Consider the following 23794-nt stretch of genomic DNA (forward strand, 5'->3'; position numbering starts at 1 on the left):
AAAGAAAATTGCTTTGGCTTTCTTTCATTTTAAATAAGCCTTAAATCTGACAAGTTATCCTAAAGACAAGATACATATAACATCCATATACAGAATATAGACACAAATGTGTGTATGTAAATATGTCTGTCTATTTTGTGGTGGGTTTTTTGTGTGTGTGTTTGTATTTCTGGTGTGTATGGAGTGTATATATTCATAGATCCTTCCAGTTAATCAGTTGAATCCGTTAATTCAAATTTAGAGTTCAACACAACTGTTTGTTTTTTTTAATTGCCTTGGTTCAATGAGAGGGGGAAAAAAACTTGCACATTTCAATAAAGAACCATTTTTCCCCCTCAGCAGCTGCAAAGAAAGAAGTATGAAGAAGGAAGTTCATTCAAGAGAGAAAAAAAAAAACACACTGTAGCTTTGAAAGTGGAGTGCTTCAACCAGAAAATAGATGTACATTGATGTTCTTCAGGGATCACATATTTTTCTAAACAACTATGAGCCATGAGCAGCAGGTGCTCGGTGTACTTTCAAATGGAAAGTACTTATTTTTCTTAAAGCATATTTTGGTGGATTTACTCTTTCACAACAGTAAATCATGTATAGCTGACAGGTAGGTTGCTGAACAAGTATAAGAGCCGATAGAATGGTTACCGTAGTGCGAAAAAGGAACATAAGAAAGTTCTGAAATTGTAGAAGTCTGAGGAAAGTGATATCATTTCAGAGCTACCATATTGGCTACCAATATTTCTTAATCTTCCAGCAAGCTATTGCAGTGCAACACATCTTTAAGAGGATACAGAGCCAGGAGAAGAGATTTAGTAACTCAACATTCCAATATAGGTTTATTCAAAGAAGATAAAACTAAATCCTGTAAAATAGCTACACCCCCCCCCCCGCTCAAGCTTGGAACCTTTCAAAGGTGTCAGAAGGCAAAAATTCTTCAAAATTCTAGAATGCTGAAAAGAAAAGAAAGTGTGCTCAATTTTTTTGTGGAGAGTGCACTCCAAGGGCAGTACATGTGTCCATACTGGGGCTGTGCAAGACATTTGAAAGCAGAGCTTTGCAAAAGTGTTGTATTATTACTGCTAGACAGACACCATGAAAACCAGTAGTCTTTGCACCCGAGAACTGCAGGGAAAAAAATAATTACCTAAATTAGAGCCCGTTAATTATGTTTGATAAAAGGACCATTGTAAAAAGCTTAGATTGTTATAACAGTGAAATCTGATCTCAGAATTTATATTCCAAAGGATTTACTATATTAGAAAAATCTATTTAATAAACTAATACTGAACTCTTAAAATATATTCATTTTATATACAGATGGGGAACTTCCTGTTGGGTTCAGAGAACATCCCACAGGATATTTTTGACAAAAAATAATTAAATAAGGATACTCTTCATCCTTAGCCCCCCCCACATGGATTATGTATTCCCATAATATATAGAAAAAAAATTCACATCTGCCTGAAAAACAGGTGTACTGCACCATTAATGAAATTATTCTTTCTCTTTCTTATTGTTGCTTTAGCTATGGCCTACCTTTAGAAATGAGGGGATTCTAAAAAATATGGGGTTAGATTGAGAAGCGGTCTGGGAGATGACCATTTTTAGAAAATTTCCACCCGAGCCTAAATAAAGAAAAAAAAAATCCACATTTTCGTCAGGTGTGAAGTTCTCATTCATAAAACCTCAGAGAACCATCAGGCAGATAATTACATTTTGCCAACGATTAATCTCATTTTTTTTATTTTAAGATATATACTTTCTATCCACATGACTCAGTATCTGAAGTTAGTTCAGTTTCCAAAACATGTCAGTGTAAACACTGCATAGAATTTGTAGTTTTTTTCTCCTTGTATTCAGTATGCTACAAGCTTTAATGGCCACGATATCTATTCATCGCCTTTTTTACAAATGAAATTCATGATCAAGCAAGTGACTCAAAGGTGTTTTATCAAAAGGCAACTGGACTTTTTTTTCCTTGAGGAGGAAGAAAATTTTTCGCTTCTCATTCAAGAAGCTTCATTAGTTGTGATAGTGGGGGGATGGAAGGATAGGTACTGATCAAGGAGATACTTTTCTTTCCTTTTTTTTTGATACCATTCTAATTGGACATTCAAAGTGTGCTCTGAAAGCAGGGACAATTTTAAGAAAATGGATGGAGAAGACTTTTACGCTACGTCCTCCTTCTCCAAAGAGGTTTCATCAACAGAGGTTTTTTTTTGATATCACCCAGTTTTTCTTACATTAATTCTAGAAAAAATATGTACACCTGAACAACCAAAAAAGATGTGTATAAGATGGACTTAGCCACGTGTAAAATAAATTTAGGAACCAAGAATTTGGTTACCTGAAAAGAGAACAACAGAGGCAAATGCTGTCTGTGTAAGGTAGACCACCTAGTTAGCTGCTGCAAGAAAATTCATACAAACTGATTGCAAACAGTATGAGAAAATAGATGCCTCGGGTGCAATCCCAAAAGAAGTGGAACACCAAAATCACCACCAGCCAATTGCAAAAGGCAGCTTTACTTGGTACAGCTTACATCCTATGATGATACTTTAACACCATCAAACAACATCTGCCTATCTTATAAGGTGAAATTTCCTGACAGTTAGAACAATTAATCAGTGGAACAACTTGTCTCCAAAAGTTGTGAATGATCCAACACTGGAAGTTTTTAAGAAGTGACCGGACAGCCATTTGTCTGAAATGGTATAGGGTTTCCTGCCTGAGCAGGGGGTTGGACTAGAAGATCTCCAAGGTCCCTATCAACTCTGTTATTCTATATTCTGTATTCTATCTCAGGTCCTTGGAAAGGACTCAGTTTGTGGTAAAAATGCCAAATCCAGCCTAAACAATTTGGGTGACTGTGCGACAACCATAATAAATTAAACTTGTATGCTGCCTAATTCTCAATGACTGGTTATATGCAGTAAAGATTAGAAAGACTTTAAACTGTACTGATGTCACAGACTGTGTTAAGAACAAGTCAGAAAGAGTTGTCATATTAAAGGTTTCATGACTACCCTTTGAAGTAGTCCACACAAGAAGCATAGCAATCAATAAAAACTTTTACTCTAAGATTACCTCGCAAGAGTGAGTGAAAGCATTTCTCTTCTCCTTTCCTTCTGCTGTCTGGAAAACTAGGAAAGGTTCCTTCTGGAACGCTTGCCACGTGCCCTCTCCTTCTCTGGACTGAGATATTTTTTTTACATAATAATTGTGCAGTCTGTAGCTCTTTCTTTTGTCTCTCAAGGTCATTCCCACTTACCATTACAGTTCTACACTTTTTATTCTAGTAATTTATGCACACAAATATAAAAAGCTGCCTTATTGTGACTGGAATCTATCTAACCTGGAAAATAGATTACCTGAATTTCAGAAAGTAGGCCTGTGCAAAACTTTGATTCAAATACCTGAATCAAACTGACCTTTCAAACTCAATTGCTACAATATAATGTGAAACATCTAATCAAATCAACTAGATTTTCTGATGTCAACTAATGATTTAGATTCATATAAACCCAACAAAGAGATTAGTCTCAACCTTACCCATAAAGTACAAATTGATCTGAGTTTCCTTTGCATACAGACTATATGCCCTTCCACTATTAGACAATATTGAGAATTAATAGACATTACTTTCTAGGATTAATAGGCTAATAGTTAATTATGCAGCTTTTCTTTGACATATGACCAAGAAATAAATTGATGTTTTCTTCTCCTAATTTAAGATTTTCTCCTTTAGTTGAAACACACTTTATTCTAAGCTAAAATTAAAATTTGGGATATAATAGTAAGAAGTATGACCTCCTTTTTGGAATGATAGCAAATTGCTTTGTTATAGGTCGTTGTTATAGGTTTTATTATAAACAGCCAAATGACCAAGTAATGGAGTGTGGATGAAGTCAGGCCAGTTCAATGTATCTTTCTGATCATAGCCTAGAAACTCAACAGATCTATCATCTGTCTGTCTGTCTGTCTGTCTGTCTATCTAGTTATCTATCTATCTGTCTGTCTGTCTGTCTGTCTGTCTGTCTGTCTATCTATCCATCCATCCATCCATCCATCCATCCATCCATCCATCCATCCATCCATCTTATTTATATAGCCGCCCAACACATAGTGACTCCAGGTGGCATACAATATTAAAAATCCTTAGTCAAAAATTCATAATTAAACCTTTCTACCCCCCACTTTGGCATTGGGAGCTTTTTTAGATTATATTAAAAAAAACAAGCAGAGAATCAGGTGATGTCCCTAAATCACGGGTGTCACGTGACATGTCGTGACGTATTGCGACTTTTTTTGCATTGCCGGAGCTGAGGTGGACATGGCTTCAGCATGATGTAACTGGCCTGCGAGCCGGCAGTTTGACACCCATGCCTTAAATGATATCACCAAAGGAGAGAAGGCAGAATTTTAATTGGGCCTTGCAAAATTTTCAAAGGAGATACTTCTCAACATACAATAGCATGTACAAGCACCTCTTTTGGAGTATTAAAACAGCCATGTCATTTGCCAGGCTCATGGGGCTGCTTCAAAAACTGTTCCTCGCTGTTTCTTTGTATGTCCCAACCTTCTTATCTTTCATAAGGGCCTAAAGATGTAGCTCTGCCAATTGGCTTGAGGCTTCAGTGGGGGATCAATGCAATGGAGGTGGTTGAGTAATAAGACATCCCACCTCCCCCTCAATCCATCCCCACCCTCCCCATGTATCTTTAGTTGTAAATAATAATAATAATAATAATAATAATAATAATAATAATAATAATACTGAAGTCAAGAAAAAGATTAGAGGTGAATACATCAAGAGAGTGAAGAAGATCTTAAAATCCAAACTCAATGGAGGAAATACCATAAAGGCAATCAACACCTGGGCAATCCCAGTCATTAGGTACACAGCTGGAATAGTGGACTGGACTCAAGCAGAACTAAAAGCAATGGATAGGCAGACCAGAAAAATAATGACAATGAATCATGCCCTTCATCCACGCAGTGACATTGATAGACTTTATCTACCAAGGCAAATAGGTGGGCGTGGAATGCTACAAGTACATCAGATGGTTGAAGAAGAAAAAATGGCTTTGGAAGAATATCTGAAGAACAATGATGAAGATGCACTGAAATTAGTATATCAGGAAGGCTTACTAACTACTGGAGAGACCAAACTGGCCTACAAGAAAGACCAAATGAAGAACAGAATAGAGGCATGGGAAGACAAAGCACTACATGGCCAATACATGAAAAAAATAGCTGGGAAAGCAGATAATAATAAAACCTGGCAATGGCTAAGAGCAGGAAAATTGAAGAAAGAGACCGAGGGACTAATTCTGGCTGCACAAGACCAAGCCTTAAGGACAAATGCATACAAAGTCAAAATTGAGAAGACAGCAACAGACAGTAAGTGCCGCCTATGCAAAGAAGCTGAAGAAACAGTGGACCACTTGGTAAGCTGTTGCAAGAAGATTGCACAAACTGATTACAAGCAGCGGCATGACAAAGTAGCAACAATGGTGCATTGGAAGATCTGCAAAAAATATCATTTGCCTGTAAGCAAAAACTGGTGGGATCATAAAATAGAAAAAGTCATAGAAAATGATAAAATTAAACTGCTCTGGGACTTCAGAATTCAAACAGACAAGCACCTGCAACATAACACCCCAGACTTAACAATTGTCGATAAGAAAGACAAAAAAGTCTGGATAGTGGACGTGGCAGTGCCTGGAGATAGCAGAATAGAAGAGAAAGAACTGGAGAAGATAACAAAATACAAAGACCTACAAATAGAAATAGAAAGACTGTGGCAAAAGCAAGCAAGGGTAGTACCAATAGTCATAGGCTCCTTGGGTGCAATCCCAAAACAACTGGAGCACCACTTGAACACCATTGGCATTGACAAATTCGCTATTAGTCAATTGCAAAAGGCGGCCTTACTAGGAACTGCTTCCATCCTGCGACGATATCTGTAATACCATCAAACATCCACATCTGCCTATCCCAGGTCCTGGGTAAGGACTCGATAGGTAGACAAAATGCCAAATCCAGTCTGAACATCTGGCTGACTGTGCGATGAGCCATAATAATAATAATAATAATATTGGAAGGGACCTTGGAGGTTATCTAGTCCAACCCCTTGCTCAGGCAGGAAACCCTATACCATTTCAGACAAATGGCTGTCCAGTCTCTTCCTAAAAACTTCCAGTGTTGGAGCATTCAACGCTTCTGGAGGCAGGTTGTTCCACTGGTTAATTGTTCTAACTGTCAGGAAGTTTTTCCTTAGTTCTAGGTTGCTTCTCTCCTTGATTATTTTCCATCTGTTGCTTCTTGTCCTGCCTTCAGGTGCTTTGGAGAATAGCTTGACTCCCTCTTCTTTGTGGCAGCCCCTGAGATATTGGAACACTGCTATCATGTCCCCCCTTGTCCTTCTCTTCATTAAACTAGACATACCCAATTCCAGCAGCCGTTCCTTATACGTTTTAGCCTCCAGTCCCCTAATCATCTTTGTTGCTCTTCTCTGTACTCTTTCTAAAGTCTCAACATCTTTTTTACATTGTGGTGACCAAAACTGGATGCAGTATTCCAAGTGTGGCCTTACCAAGGCATTGTAAAATAGTATTAATACTTTACACGATTTGATTCTATCCCTCTATTAATGCAGCTTAGCACTGTGTTGGCTTTTTTTGGCAGCTGCAGCACATTGCTGGCTCCTATTTAAGTGATTGTCCACTAGGACTCTGAGATCCCTCTCACAGTTACTACTATTGAGCAAGGTACCACCTATACTATAGCTGTACATTTGGTAATTTGATATTAACATTTTATGTTTTAATTAAGATGTAACTATAAACCGCCCAAAGTTATCCTATGGTAAGATGGGCAGCCAATAAATTTGATAGCTAGATAGATAAATGTGTGCATGCACAGCTGTTTTGCTAGGCTGTGGGTTACAAAATATTTCTTTTGAAGGCTTTACATTGCTTTAATTTCACTTCCTTTTCTTCTTGAATAAATTTCCCCACTCTTGTTTCTGAATATATTAAGCGTCATGGCACTTTAATTCTTTTTCTGTTAAAAACTGCATCTGAAATTTAAAAAAGCTGCAAAAATGGTGCAAAAGACTGCATGCAACCTACCCATTTCAGAGTGATGGATTAAGGACTGAGAAGACCCCCATTTAAAGTTATGAAACTTACTGCCTGGCTGGGGTCCATTTAGTATATCAGCCTATTTCATGAATTTCTTGTGAGAATAAATTAGAAGTAGTGAATGCTAGCTTGAGTTTTTTTTTACACAAATGTAATAGAAAAAAAGTCTAAGACCTATTTCCTTTCTCTTCTCTGTATTTCTTTTAAATAGAAAGGTTAAGTGTGTCGAAAAAGAAGTTCTGAAATGCTTGCTTTGGAGAAAAAAAAAGGGGGAAACTTACAAGACCTTTCTACTCATACTTTATCTCAAGAAATTTTGCTCATAGTATATTATAAACCCTAAAAAATAAAAGAGGCTATAGTACAAAAGTTGACAATCCTTTAACTACAATATGGATGACAAGAATTAAACCACAATTTTGGCTACCTATCACTTTGTAAAATGAAAAAAAGGAAGAAAACCTTGCAATTTCTACAATCATTTCAAGTAGAATGTGATTACCAAACATCTATATGATATGTTAAAGGGGATTGGTACAACTATTTGACATTCTAAGCTTTAAATACCAAGGCACTTAGTTAACACAGCGAAGTCAGTATTTTCATAATGCTACTTAATCAGCAATAAAGGAATGCTCCTGTGAGCCATCATCTTGGGTTAGCAGAAAAGTGGCATATGAAGTTATTATTAACTAACTGCCTACAGGGAGCTGCTTCTGTCTTTAATCAATGATCTCACTTCCTATCTACTTGCAAATTCTGACAGCCATAGAACTATTACACTCAATACGGTTGGCAGAGATATTACATTTATGCAAGGAGTTGATATCTTATTCCCATCTGGATCTTGAAGTAGAAAGGATTGTTACAGTGAGACATTTTCCCCTTTGCCAAATCAGAAAGAGAAACCAAGAATTCAAATGATTAATCTGGCCAAAGATATTGCTCTGTAATCCAATTCTCCCCATTGGCATGTGCATACATCTATCCGTCCCCCCACGCACCCACCCACAAAATAAAGTGCAGTTCTTCTATCGATAGATTGATAGATAGATAGATGTAATAGATAGATGTGATGGATGGATAGATGGATGGATAGATAGATAGATAGATAGATAGATAGATAATGTCGTTCAACTCTACAGCTAGGAGAATGATCTGATCATGACAAGGGACTGATGTTAACATTCTGCCCAGGTCGCTTTGGATAGTGAGATGAGTGTCATATAAATTTATTTAATAAAAATAAATAAATTCAACTCGAGATTACATTGCCACTAACCAATACAAAACGCAGATTTAGCATGTAGCGTCTGCTGTGAATTGAGCTCAATAACTTGGATCAGGTCCATTTTAGCTATGGCAGCCCTGGACCTCTGAAGTGCTTCTGATTCTGAGCCCAGAAACAGCTGGCTGAAATCTCCCAGAGCCATCAGTCTCTAGAGAACTCCACTGTCAACTTGGTCACCGAGCCAAGGAGCTGAGGTAGAAGCAGTAGTTCTATCCAAGTGACATTTACTATGGTTAATCAAACTTTTGTTAACACCTGTGTTATTTTTTAAAGCAATTGCTGTTCTTCCTTAAATCGAGAAGTTTATTCATTTACTTTTAAAGACTATTCTGTGTTCATAGACCAGTGGTTCTCAACCTTTTTAATGCTGCGACCCCCAACCGGTCGTAAGTCGAGGACTACTCAACCGGTCGTAAGTCGAGGACTACTCAATTGGTGCAGCACCGTTTGCAGAATGGGACTTTTGACGGGCTCAGCAGGGCAGAGACAGCCTGGACAATTCCTATTGGCTTTTGAAAGCCAATAGAATTAGACTCTATTCAAGAGAGTCTATTCTATTGGCTTTCAAAAGCCAATAGAATAAAAGGGAGTAGCACAGCTAAGGAAAAGGGGAAAAAAATGGCGGACTGCGTTGTTTGGCGACCCCCGTGAAATGGTCGTTCGACCCCAAATGGGGTCCCGACCCACAGGTTGAGAACCACTGTCATAGACTATTCAAGACCAAAGGACCTTCTAAGTAAGATAATATGCATGGCACACTTCAGAACAAACGAAGAATGAATGGGTCCAGCTTCTAGATGGTTTTTATTTTTAAAATACCAACTTAAACCAATTTATAAAGACTCTCCTAATAAATCACCTGCACTTTGTCAAATACTTTATCTTTGTTTAAACATAACCTGGGGAGAGAAAAAATCAGCTGTCCTTGGATTTTTAAGCTACTGACAGGAGAAGTCAAACTATTCAGACAGTAACAAAGTACTTAAGGTAAACATATAAGTGAGTTTCTTCTCAGTGTTCAGAAAGCGTATTTTCTGCAGTCCTTCTCCCAGTGTCCAATCAATAACTGCCTCATTATGGTGTATGGCAAAATGATGGGTGAAGATAACTTCTACCTTTCCTAAAGAAACTTTTAGCCAAAAGAGCTGCCTCCAATGCAAATTATGAACAGAAATATGCTTACCAAGAAAATGAAAATTTGTAAGTACTTTCAAAACCATGCTATAAGAAATGTTTTACTCTCTGAATGGGAGAAAGTTAGACACAAAATGTATATGAAAATTCCTGAGTGGCTTTCAACGATGGAAGCATTTGCTTATCCGAATCTGATTAATTATGATAAACTTGTTAGTTATAAAGACATTTTGGATAAGGATGGAAAACTCAAAGACAGGCAAGCCCTTCAACAACAAGCTATTGACTTAACATGGTGGTCCTATTTGCAAATTCAAACAAGATATGAAAAAGACATAAAAACAACGGGATTTTACAAAGAGCTGACTCCACTTGATAAAATACTTTTAAAAACAGATGAACATTTGATTAAGAAGCTTTATAAATACTTATTAAATTGGAAGATGGAAGAAGAACAAGTAAAAGAGACAATGATAGTATGGGCGAAGAACTTTGGATATTCTATAGAATTAGAAGACTGGCAAAAACTCTGGGATAAAAATATTAAACTTACTAAAGCAGTAACATACAAAGAAAACTTATATAAAATGTTTTATAGATGGCATATGACACCAGTTTGCTTAGCGAAAATGTTTAAAAATTTATCGGATGCATGTTGGAAATGTAAGCAAAAACCAGGTACTTATTATCATGCTTGGTGGACATGTTCTATTGCAAAAAAATATTGGTCTAAGCTTCATAGATGGTTAGAAAAGATAATGAAAATCCAGATAGAATTTAAACCGGAACTGTTCCTGTTAGGTATATTAAGGCCTAACTATGGCAAAGAAAATGATTATTTAATATTACATGTATTGACAGCTGCAAGAATAGCATTCGCCCAATTTTGGAAAAATGAAAACCTACCATCAGACCAGATTATAATTTTGAAAATCCTAGATTGTGCAGAAATGGACAGATTAACATTAGAGATGAAGGAGAAAGAGGATTCAATCTTCTATAAAATCTGGGGAAAATGTTATCAGTGGGTTGAAACACGTTAGAATAAGAAGAGATTTTAGAGCTTTATTATGTTAAGTATTAAGCTTGATGATTGGAAATAGTTGTTATGCTATTAATTATGTTAATTATTTAAAGGAATATTACTGTTTTACCAAAAGTCAATTGTAACTATACCGATTTATTCTTATAAATGTCTAGTATTATATAAACAATAATACTCAATATGAAGACCTGGACGACAGCTTGTTCGCTGAATTACATATTTACTGTAGTTATCCACACCCTGTCCCTTTTATCCCGATTTCCCTGTACCCGCCCCAACCCCACCTTTTCCCTACCCATATAAAATCTAATAAAATATATTTAAAAAGAAAAAAGAAAATGAAAATTTGGAGGTTTCTAATGATCACACAAATCAAGGAAAAACATATTTGGCCTTAATCACAAACCTCCCCCTTTTTTTTCCAACTAGTCACTGTTTCTTCCTTCCATTGTACGCTTTTTTAAAAAAATATCTAACTTAACTGATGTAAAAATTGCACCTGACCTTTCTAATCTGTAGTAAGACTCACAAAAGCCTGCAAGCTCAGGAACCAAGCAGTCTGATTGTAGTAGTAAGATTTTTTTTTTTTTTTTTTGCAATGTCCCTCACTGTCTATCCTCACTGTGGTAGGATCACCGAAATCAATTCCCTAGGAAAAGGGTCCACCTCTTGTGGAACTCATAATATTATCTGAGGCGCCTTCTGTCACATCATGAGAGCAGATGTTACATGGCCTGGAAGCCTCTTAGAAGCTGAAGGATTAAATTTAAGCACGAAGAACAACTGCTGTCATTCATGGAGAACACTGGAATTTAACTTCCCTGTTGTTTGTTAAAGGTTTGCCATATATAGCAAATCAAGGAAGAACCTGAAGTATGCAGATAATACCTGAAAAAAAAAGAATGATCAAAAACATTGGTACAATTAATTTCATACTCTTCTACTTCATTTATTTCATGGTGTGTAATACAAGAGCCAAACTGAAAAAGAGTATGTTAAAAATATTTTATATCTTTTTTTTCCTAATTGTCACTAATTATACATGCACATCTTCACTTATCATTGTTATCCGCAAGTAATGAACATGCATGTGTCTAATAGCTCTTACTTATCTCATCTATTTTTATATCAAAAAACCTGAAAGCTTCCAAGCTTATTTCAGCTCCTTGCTACGCAGGTTGGCCAAATAGGTCTCTGCAGATGACAAAATGTGTGTGAACACTGCTCTTTAGGGGGAATTCTATCTCACAACCATTTTTGTCAGATTTCTTGTCCATTGTATTTGGTACTTTCTCTCTTTATATGATAATTATTATATTATTTCAATTACATTTATACGCTACTCAGATAGTTGTAAGAAAAAAGGGTGGTTCAGTAAAATTTTAATAAATGCATAAATAGTGCACCACATACGTTATTGTCAAGCTGTGTTGAAATCAATAAAAAAGGAACTTCAGAAAACTGACCTAAAAAAATTCTCACCTCAGCCTGAACAAAACAGCTTGCAGGAAGTTTAACACAGCGGCCAGTTCAGCTCCTCGGCAACCGGGCAACAACATACTGAACCCATCACTCATCAGCTTTTCTTCAGAAAGGTTCAGGTATAAGCTGCTTTCAAAAACTTCTTGGACCCCATCAACATACGTGGAAAGCAGCATCCAAAGGTTTTGTTTCTGCAGGAGGTCATTTCTTGCGACTAAAAATTCTTTTGCCTTTTCACAGAAAGCCACCGAGAGTGGCTCGGCAAGCATTCCAATGTCCATGCTCTTGTCAATGTACGTTAAGATGAAAGCAAAGTACCCTTTCCAGATGAGAGCTTTCTGGGTAACACTGGTAGAAGTTGGGCTGAGGAAACGCAGAAGTTCCATCATGCGGCTAGCCACATCTTCTGTGTCTGCTAAGGCCGCCAGCACCAAGAAAAGGTACAAGAAATTTTGAAGTCCAACTTCTGTTAGTTCACACATTCTTTTCTGGTGGAATTTCGAATAAATTCTGCATTATAAAAGAAAAAATCCCCCCCCCCCTTTTAAAATTTGTTTTGAATTTATTTATGTACTTATTTAAAGCATTTACTGTATATACCTGCCCATCTTCTAACCAACTCTGGGAGGCTCCCAATCAATTGTCCTTTGAATTGATGATCCCTGCTAGTCTTAGTTCCAAAGAACTCTTTGATGGAAAATGAATAATGTTGAATGAATGAATGCCTTTCTACTAAAAAATGTATTACTGTACGTGTATTTCTTCAACATTCCACTTTGTTTATACCAGTACATTCAGAATAAGGAACAAAAAACATTCACAGAGTAGGAAACTGTAAGATATGCCTGACAAGTGTGACTGAGCTAATGTAAATCACAAATGTCACATGAGAAAGAGGCACTATTGAGATTTGGAACAAAAGTTTTACTTCTGTCTACCTTTCATCAAACAGAAGCTGCTAATACATGAAGCACGAATAATATATATGTGATGTCCTTTGGGGAGAAAGTGAAAATTGATTTGAACAAATCTAGTAAACATTATTATCAACTAAAGTTTTTCCTGATGTATCATCAATTGAAGTTTTTTCCTGCTTTACAGTGAACTTTTATACACTGGTAAAATTTATGGCAGTCTTCTACAATCCAGTCCTGTTGGCAGCAATTTGACTAAAATTCCCCATTCTCTGTTGTCAAGATGAAGGAATAATCCCAACAAATTTTTAGAGCAGCAATTTGGAAAACTTTGATCTACATTTTTACTGGGATCTGAGAAGAACATTTAAGACTGAACGTGTCATGAGAAAACAACCAAAAAGCAAAAACATGATGGTTACTATTGATCCTTTTCTGGACTGATCCATAAACTTCTGGAAAGTATCTGGGTCATCAGGAGTGTGGATTATAGCATGTGGAAGTCAGTATTTATGAATATAAATCTTAAAAAATGGATGCTTCTAAAATAAGACAAAAGGTGTCCACAATAAAAAGGACATAGTGGATGAAAAATCCTAGGTGGAAAACTATAAGCTGCTCAGAGTAACCTCACAGGGGAGATGGGCAGGATAGATAGATAGATAGATAGATAGATAGATAGATAGATAGATAGATAGATAGATAGATAGATAGATGGGTAGATAGACAGAGATACGCGCATACCTTCCTTTGATCTGCTTCCATGGATGAACTCCATTGATCTTGCCTGCTTTCTTCATTATTTGTGCCAAAATGCGAAGAAAAAATTGGAAACTGTTGCAGGATATATACATGTCAGGTGTATGTACATCACTGCAGTAGCTCTTTATCAACTCATACATAGATAAAGGTGTCTTGCTAATATTTGCAAGACCTTTGAGGCCAAACCAAGGAATGGTAAAAGGATTGTTCTGCAAAAAAAAAAAAAAAAAGTTGCATAACATGGCAGAAGCTTTCTCCTTTCTTCCACAAGTTATTTTATCATAACCAATCAGATGTCTAATAGCTGAGGAAATAAAGAGCTCTCTCGCTTTAGATCGTCAATCACCTAATGAATGCTAGTTGGGGATCCGCTGCTCCTTTCTTCTCATCACAACAGCAGAAAATGAAATATCCTATATTTGGCAACAAGGGTTCACCCCTTCCTTTTGACATGTATTTATTTAATATATTTATTGAAAATATAATATATCAATTTTTAAAAAAACATATTACTGATCTGAAAGATTTTCTGTGGTACAGTGCAATGCACACTGAATGCATACATAAAACTGATCATTTGTTTTACAGAATCTAGAATGATTATTTGCTAATAACAAGGTATAACAAGTTTAAGTTAAAATATTTCAAATATTGTGAACTTGTATTATTGTTGGAATAAAATAATGTAAAAATTAATAAACCTACCACTTAACAAAAAGCACTGGAATACTTCTTTTTAGAAAAACCTCCAAATGTTAGATTTTTTTTAAAAAACATATTCACTAACCAGATTTTTGCTGTAATGTTCCCAAACTATGGTGACAATAGTGAGATTTACATCCCAGATATGGCTTAATGTCAAGCAACATTGAAGATGCATCCGTAATTGTTCTTCTAAAATTCCAGCCTAGCAGACAAAACATTAAGATGTTATTAGTTTGTTTTTTTTAATTTATCAAGGTTTCTATTTTATACAACCTTGACCACAAGTCAAATCAGAAGGATTCACATTAAGTACTTCATTTTATAACTACCTTTTCTGGCTTAAAAGGAAATTCTGTTAAAACAACACGCAAAATAGAAAAAGCAATCTGAGAAACGATGGTACTGTTATCTACTAATCTCCATGTATATTTTTTAGGCATCTGAATCATGACATACTTCAAAGATAATTTGGAGTTTAATTCATGGTGAGGCTATGTCTAAGCATGCTCCAGAAAAATTGTTTGGGACCAAAAATACTTCCTAATGCCTAGGAAAGAGCATCAACAGACGCAAAGGAAAAATTCTAACTTTCTAGCTACCATGAACATGACAGAATTGGCTCACTTATAGCGATTCTTTATTGTAACTTTAAATGCCAGCATTCTATGAACTATAGTATTTACACATTTGCCAGACAGTTAAGAATGTAGCATTTTAAAGAACAGAAATAAAATATAATCCTTGGTCAATTATACTGGAACTGGCCAATTGAAATTCATTTTTAAAGGTAAAACAGCATATTGATTTAGGAACATTATTTCACACCTTGGCTAAGACCATTGATCATGATAAGTTATAAATCATGGTTATAAAATACAACAGTAGGTTCAAAAAACATTTTTTTAAAAGTTTGGCTTGCTATATAAGCACAATATTTTTGGTACAAATGTTTGCTTATCTTAAGAAAAAATATTCCTTCTTTATATACAATCATATATTGTATACATGGACAGGCCAAAAACAAGGCAGTATTTAAAAATAAATGCTTACTTGCAACGAGTTCAATTCCAAGGAAACTTTCTCCCCAACCCCAACAAGCAGCTACATTTTTTATTCTTCAAATCTCAGCAACATACAGTAACTAAACCTACTCTATCACCATTTTAGCCAAGAAAGACTAGTTAAATTTCCTAAAATACATTTATAGTATTAAAGAACTATATGCAATGAAATTATATTTTGCAGTAAAATATGAGGGAGGGGAGGGTTTAATAACCATTCGTATACTTTTCCAAAGGCTACATAAAAAATTATAAGATATTTTTGAGCATATTTGAGTTTGAAAATCACTTTCATCATATAAACAGTTAAAACTGTTGTTTTTCCTTAACTATACTTATATTTTCATTTTTTCTTCTAACACTAATACACACACACACACACACACACACACACACACCAATGCTATGTTCATTGTCACAGAAGTAAGTTCCACTTAATTCAAAGAAACTGTGATAAATATACATAAAATTACACCTATCGCTTTAATTAGGATAATATGCAGTTTTGCTGGTACCAAAAAATGTGAATTCGTGCTAAAATCCTCCCACAATTTTCTTCCTCTTTGTTGTGCAGGTCCAATTTGAATTACAGAATTTGAGGCTAAACCTTTATAGGGATAGGGGACAAACGGGAACAACAACACAGTACAGCTGTCTTCCTTTAACAGGAAGCTTCATAATATTTCAGTAAATGGAATATTGGATAAATTATGAATTCATTTATGGAGTAGTTAAAAGTCAAAAGGAAAACCATAACCCTTTTGCTTGACTATGCGGCCAGCTATCTTCAGCTATGCACAAAACAATTCAACCAAATTATTTATGTAATGGTTGACACTAAATTAGCATTTATACCATGCAACCAAGAACAAATTCACAAAAAAAAAAAAAAAACATTAATATGTGCAGCATGCTTAAAAGTACTTTTAAAAGGAGGTCACTTCTGACCTCTGGGCCACAAAGTATTGCATTAACAGCTCTGCAGAAAGAAAAATGATAAGGTATGAAATGAGTGCTCAAAAGCTGCAACCTTATCAGTAAGAGTTTGATTCAAGCCTGTAAGACAAATTGCTCAGCAAGTCAAGTCACCTTCCTGCTGTGATGAGGATATAGCTGAATTTTCAATGCAATAGACTATCTCCCTTATCACGTCTCTCAACTTGATACCCTCAGATGCAGTATACATTTTCTAAGCATCCTGTTCTTATTTGGAATATATCTTGTCAAAGGAGCCAAGTAACATGTCCAGGATAATTATCTCTACCATGGACCTTATCTGACAATTTATCTTCAAAAAACAACATTTAAGAGTATACCTTCTAACAAGAAAAGAACTATGTAGAATCCTAGCTTAAAAGATCAACAAGGATGGATATATTCAAAATTAATTTCAGAAAATAAGTGAATAAGGTACATTAAATCCCTTGTCCCCATAGTTTGAAGCAGCCATCATCAAACTTTCAAGTTATTATTAAAATACTTACTTGATTATTAACAGACTGTTTCAGCAGATCTTCAACATAAGGCCAGTTGGATTCTACTGATTTCTGAATGGAAAATAGAAAAAAATAATTAATAATATCAGCAACAATTACTCTGTAAAAACCTATCCATTAGTAACTTATACTGAAGTCAAAGATCTCTCAGCTAACTAACAGGATTGTAACCTAAATAAACTAGGCAGAAGTTATATTTCTGACCTGGAAAAAAAGTGAGTAAAAGCACATGAGGACAGAGTTATATAAAGGTATACAGGTTTTACAGAAAGAAAATAGAGAGAGCTCCCTCTTTCATAAAAGTAGCTCCTGGCTTACTGAGTGAAGCTGATTGAGAGAAGTTTCAGGACACCCTAAAAGAAGTATTATTTCATAAAGTGCATAAATAAAATATAAAATTTACTATTAGAAAATTGGCCGACTTTATGACCTAATGACCTTAGTGGCGGTCATTAAGTGAACCCATTGTTAGTTATGGCATGGTTGGCTAAAACCATCATAAAACATGGTCATGTGACTGCAGGGAGGGGAACAGGAGGATGGAATAACTGCTGAAACTTCGAGTCCTAATTCCGGTTTTGCAAGTAGGCTGTAACTTTGAATGTTTATTAAGCAACTATTTGTAAGTTGAAGATTATATGTAGACAAATTCATGAGGGTTTGTTTAATGCTGTTGCTCATAATGCCTCTCCTATATCACTGGCAATAGTTTCTATTGAGGATTATATTCTACGACTAGTGAATTTTCTATATGTACATAGTTAGCTATAATAGTCATAGATGGATAGAGCAACTAAAGCCTGGGACTCATTCAACGTGTTTCTTCCCATGAATATATCTATGACCAGTAAGTGAAACTGCGACAAGCTATCTCCTTTTTCACTATTTTTAAAATTAGTACCTAAAAAATTAGTACCTTCCTATCCTATTGTTAAATTAGTACAAAAAGTATTTCTGAGCCTTGCACAGAACAAATTCATTTTGTTTTTGTTGGAATAAAATATTTAATATCACCTTTTACCTAGAAGAAAAAGATCTTCAGAATGCATAAATATAATTTAGATTATCCTTTAGGTTCTAAATTCAATGTGTCTGCTATACTCTATTTAAAGCAGGGGTGTCAAACTCGCAACATCACGTGATGTGTCACGACACATCGTGACTTTTTTTCCATTGCTGGCAATGGGGTGGGCGCGGTTTCGCCATGACACATCCAGCATGTGGGCCGGCAGTTTGACACCCATGATTTAAAGAATGCAGCTAATTTCAATGGATTTCATATGAATCACAACTAGCAATTAATTAATTTACATATTTTTTCTAAGGATCATAGCCAGCATGTGTTATAAGTTAGTTTTCCTGCAATTCTTAATCACAAGTGGTGTTAATGAAACCTTCCAGAAGATCTAGAAATAATTACTGCCCTCTCTGATTTGGTCTAAGTCAGGGGTAGGCAACCTTGGCTCTTTTATGACTCATGGACTTCAACTCCCAGAATTCCTGAGCCAGTCATGGAATTCTGGGAGTTGAAGTCCACGAGTCATAAAAAAGCCAGGGTTGCCTACCCCTGGTCTACGTTAATGAGGAATAAAGTATTAAGCCCTTCTGTTTACATAAGACATGTCAAACTCGCGAAGTCACATGACGTCGCGCAATGTATCAGGATGGTTTTGCCATTGCCGGCAATGGGGTGGGCGCAGCTTCCAGATGACGCATCCAGCCCACTGCCGGCAGTTTGACACCCCTGGTTTACATAAATCAAGTTTATAAACACAGTTCAAAAGATTTTCAAGTGTTGAACTAAAAATCCCCAACGGTGTTAAAACGACAACCATTTTCTATCTTTAATAAAAAGTGCTTTTGCCTTTACAATATAGGGTTTCATAAAGCATTGCAAAATATTCACTCCCTTAGTATGTCTGTTATTTCTGCCTAAGGAAAATACTTGTGATACCATCTGCCAAACAAACACACATGTAGTTCTGAGCTAAAGACAACTTGAGTTGCAACTTTAAGTATATAGGCAACATTTCTTTTTAACTCTATGCAAAAAGAATCTAGTTTCTTCTTCTGCTTCACTTGTTGAGTTGCTAAGCTGCTCAGCTGGAAAGCACTCTTTGCTTATCTTAGAAAGTATTTTAAACTATTCAAAGGTAAGAATATTTAGCTCAAAATCATTCAAACTCTCTTTGGTAGCCCTGAGCAGCATTAAAATTGACCCCTGCAATGTTCAAAAGTTGTAATATTTTAAATTCTATTTGGTTTTTAAAATTTATGAATATAGCCTTTAAGAATATGATAATGCAGACTCTTTGGGTGTTAGGAAAAGACATTTAAGATCTATCTGTGTTTTACAAATTTTCAAAAAGTTATATATTTTCTTAGAGAAAATTGATGCTTTCCAATTTTTGATCCAATGCAAAGTACTACCACTAAATATACATCAAAACTGATGGATATATCAAGGTTTATTAAATAAATGACAGCAAGCATGTCTATATTCAGCATGAAGCCAAAACCAAATAAATTATGTAATGGCATACTGCAATGTGCAAATAGGTAAACCAAGCTGCACTGATCTTTCCTAAATTTGTTTTTAATATTATTTATGAAATGTTATTTTAAACTGAAATCATGTGAGTATGCATATGAAATCCAGTCTGTTATAGTCTATTACAGTGTCAAAGTATTGGTGACCTTTTTAATAATTTCAATCTTCAAATACAAGTATACATTTCCAAAACAGATAATCTGAAGATATAAAATAATTGTTTTAAAATATTATACAGGAAATTGCCAATTAACTAAAGGTAAGGCCATTCAGGATAGGTAGTATATGTTTCTGGTCTGCTTGAATAATCCAAGGTTTGGAAACTAACAACAGAAACAGCTTTTTGGAAAAGAAAAAAGTCAAAAGTTGTGTTTGTACATATTCAACAAACGTGCTGAGTTTTTCATGTTGTACAGGTTGAGTTTTTCACTTCTGAGAATTTAGTGGTTGCTTTAGTCTTTATGCTTGCAAAAGCCAAGCAGAAGCAGCCAGACCACAAAAATTAGTATGCATGTTCCCACTAAGACTGATTATTTAGTAATGTTGGTTTCCATTTTTATTAATTTTCAAAAGTCATTAATATTAAGCACCCAGATTTCATTATGGTGTTCAAGGTCAGTGTAAATTCATAGCGATAATTTACCAGACATTAGGATTTCATAGACTGGCTTCATATGGAAACAAAGTGATGCTTTTATTAAAAGCAGTTCATTAAACAAACCACAATTGGCTGGGGCTATAGGCCATTCATATGGCTTGATCCGTTTCTCTGACCAGCTGAAAATCAGAATCTAATGAAAACAATGCTTAAAGCATGATAACAAATGTAAAATTTCACAAATAGAATATATATCTATAAAAACTACAAGTCAACTAAATGCAGACAAACCCTCAGTGCTTAAATAAACATATAGTTATAATATTGTTTTCTCTGGGGTAAGAAATAAGATGCAGAGTGCAGAAAAGAAATAAATTCAAGAAATTAAAGGCTTGGGATTTCGCCTTTCTTTAAATAAGTTAACACAGTTAGAATGATTTTTCATTCAATCAGTTCACTGTATATCTCCACAAATTTCTACCATTCAAACCATCCCTTCTTCCACCCCATTCATACACTGGTGCTTGGTGTCTTTTTCAAGATATTATCAGCTCTATTGATCTCTCCGTTTTGCATTCAAATCACATTTCCTATATTCAGCGCCCATATATTCTTGACCTTATCTCTTCTTATTTTACTGCTTAAATCCTTCTGCATACAGCTAATTTTTATATTCCTCCTGACATACCTCTCGCTTCTAGATAACAAAGAGGGCAGTGGGCATGTTGTAATAATAATAATAATAATAATAATAATAATAATAATGATGATGATGATGATGATGATGTTGGAAGGGACCTTGGAGGTCATTGAGTCCAACCCCTCAGGCAGGCAGGAAACTCTATACCATTTCGGACAGATGGCTTCTTAAAAAGTTCCAGTGTTGGAGCATTCACCGCTTCTGGAGGCAAGTTGTTCCATTGGTTAATTGTTCTAACTGTCAGGAAGTTTCTCCTTAGTTCTAGGTTGCTTCTCTCCTTAATTAGTTTCCATCTGTTGCTTCTTGTCCTGCCCTCAGGCAATTTGGAGAATAGCTTGGCTCCCTCTTCTTTGTGGCAGCCCCTGAGATATTGGAACACTGCTATCATGTCCCCCCTCGTCCTTCTCTTCATTAAACTAGACATACCCAATTCCAGCAACCATTCAACCAGAACAATTTCTAGTTCTTTTGGTAAGCATTTCATATTTCAGACCATATACCATTAGCATTGGTCCATCTTAAAAGCTCTTCCTTTCAAATACGTAAATTTATCTACTTGCTCTAGTTTTTCACTATTTGTCTATGACTTGCAAACGCTCGCTCTCTTCTCTCTCTCAAGCACCACTACCTTGGTCTTTGATACTTTAGTTTTCAAATCCATCTTCCTTAATGCATCAGTCCAACACTCACAGCAAACCATTTTACTTCTCTGCTAACAATATGGCTTTATTTATATACAAAGGCATACATATAGTCACCTTCCCATCATACCCTCCATCAACACAAGCATTCTCTACATTTCTCCACAAATACGTTGAACAAGCAAGGGGACATGGCACATCTTTCTCTTTCTCCCTGCTTAATGCTAAAGCATTTGCTAAGCCTTCCATTTGTTCTGAAACATCCTTTATCTACCACTCTTCCATTATCTACCACTCTTATTGCATTCAGCCGCCAGCCTTCAGCAACATACTCATTGCAAAAAAATCCATAATTCAAGATTACTCCCTTTATAATGTTCTACCTAAATCAACAAATGTTCTTTTTCACACTGACACACTCTCAATGAGCTTAAAGAATAAATATTTTTAAAACAGGAATGTGACAATTAAAAACACCGTGTGACCTTTGACTTTTAACACTGCCTTGTTACTAAACTGGTGCTTGTCATTTCACTTTTTAAAGAAAAATATAGCAAACATTTCTGTAGGTAGGATAGGATTAAGATTCCTGCATTTAAGATGAATATTTCTGCATCTCACATTTAAGAAATTTACATGCCATTTTGTTCACAAGTATTAAAAACTTCTGGGAAATTAATGAAATATTAAAAACGCCTTACAAATATTCTTTGCGGAAAAAAGACAAACTTACCTTTTCATCTATATATCCATTCCGGTCAATACAATAAAGTGAAGCCAAGTGGGTTATAATCCACCAACTGAAACTCAGTAGATCCTTGCATGGAATTGATTCAAAAGCAGACACTGCACCAGTACCATTGTTTTTTTCGAACACTTTATTCAGAATTTTATTTAGCCAGTTCCAAAAAGACTGTAAAAAAAACCAACAGTTTTTAAAAGGAATCCTGCAGATTTCAACCATCTGCTTAGTTCTTGAAGAACTTTTCCTATTCCTTTTTTTTTTCTTTATCAGATAGCAGGTTACACAGGGCAGATTCTGAGGCTGAAATAGAAAACAATCTGATCTTTTTCCTAGCTAACTTTTTAAACATACCTTGGATGCACTTTCATTTTTATATGGTCACATTTCTGAGTGAACATGTATACAAATGCACATTCACACAGAGACAAATATTTCCAGAACAGGGAAAAAAATCCTCTGATAGCCAAACATTAGTTCTTCTAATGCAGGGATGTCAAACTGCTGGCCTGTGGGCCGGATGTATCATGGCGAAACCCCATTGCCAGCAATGGAAAAAAAGTCACGATATGTCACGACACGTCATGTGATGTTGTGAGTTTGACGCCCCTGTTCCAAAGTAATTCTACTTTTGATAATATATTTTTCTTAAGGAATTCAGGTTCTGAATTGGACAAGGGTATATTAATTCTTTGACCTTCACTGTAGACCTAATATGATTCAGAGTTCCCATGAATGCAATCTGAAATCCAAAATATACCATTAATACAAATGGATATCACACTGGGGACAATCTATGGAGAAAGGGCCATTTGACATAGGACTGTAACAAAGCAAAAGAGTAAAATCAAGTCTCTTGATTGTAAGAGGCAAGAAAACCCTGAATAAATAAAAGAATCAAATCAAGTTCAGCTACATCTCAATCAACAATTTGTGAACAAACCTTTATATTTAAAACCCAAATCATGCAATTAAAGTAAGGATAGACAATCTGGTACTTTCTAGCTATTTTAGATAGAAACTTCAGTTTATAACTATGTAGTTTAAGAGACCACCTTTAGATTATATAAAGAACAGGGTATATTTTCAGTATAATCAAGAACAAGACAAACTAGATGAGGACAATGATTTGCAATTATTTGGTGGAAATAAAGACAGGTTTCAGAATTCTCCAAAATTGTGTTTTGTGATTAGTTAAACTCAGGTAAACTGCTCAATTAAAAAAAACCACAAAAAACACAAAAAAACAATTCTATCAGGAGGCTAGATTAATACACCCAACTTTAGCTTTTATTCTTTATAATAATAAAATCATGGACCCACCACAAATAAGTACAAACATTAAATGACAGTAAAATAATGTAACAATACAATACCTTGCCACCCCATTTAATATAATCAATAACCAATTTCAAATGTATTAGGATCCAATCTGGGTCAGTCACTGAGACCAGAGGTTTAGTTTTGTGAGCTTTTGGACTCGTGCTGGAGCCCCTCCTCAGGGAACGTCTTTCTAGCAAAGTACAC

General features: G+C 35.5%; 1 protein-coding gene across 1 annotated transcript in view; it reads right to left on the bottom strand.

Annotated features, from left to right (window-relative positions):
- Positions 1–23794, bottom strand: part of MMS22L (MMS22 like, DNA repair protein) — an 81692-nt gene that overhangs the window by 40321 nt on the left and 17577 nt on the right. The window contains exons 10-14 of the mRNA XM_039356080.1: positions 22259–22438; positions 17024–17086; positions 14561–14680; positions 13756–13982; positions 12098–12607 (exon numbers count right to left, since the gene is read on the bottom strand). Of these exons, the coding sequence (XP_039212014.1) occupies positions 12098–12607; positions 13756–13982; positions 14561–14680; positions 17024–17086; positions 22259–22438 (1100 nt within the window). The remainder of the gene's footprint in view (positions 1–12097; positions 12608–13755; positions 13983–14560; positions 14681–17023; positions 17087–22258; positions 22439–23794) is intronic.

The sequence above is a fragment of the Crotalus tigris genome, unplaced genomic scaffold (assembly GCF_016545835.1).
Source record: "Crotalus tigris isolate CLP2741 ecotype Arizona unplaced genomic scaffold, ASM1654583v1 scf7180000018784.18638703518:1950463, whole genome shotgun sequence".
Taxonomy (NCBI): domain Eukaryota; kingdom Metazoa; phylum Chordata; class Lepidosauria; order Squamata; family Viperidae; genus Crotalus; species Crotalus tigris.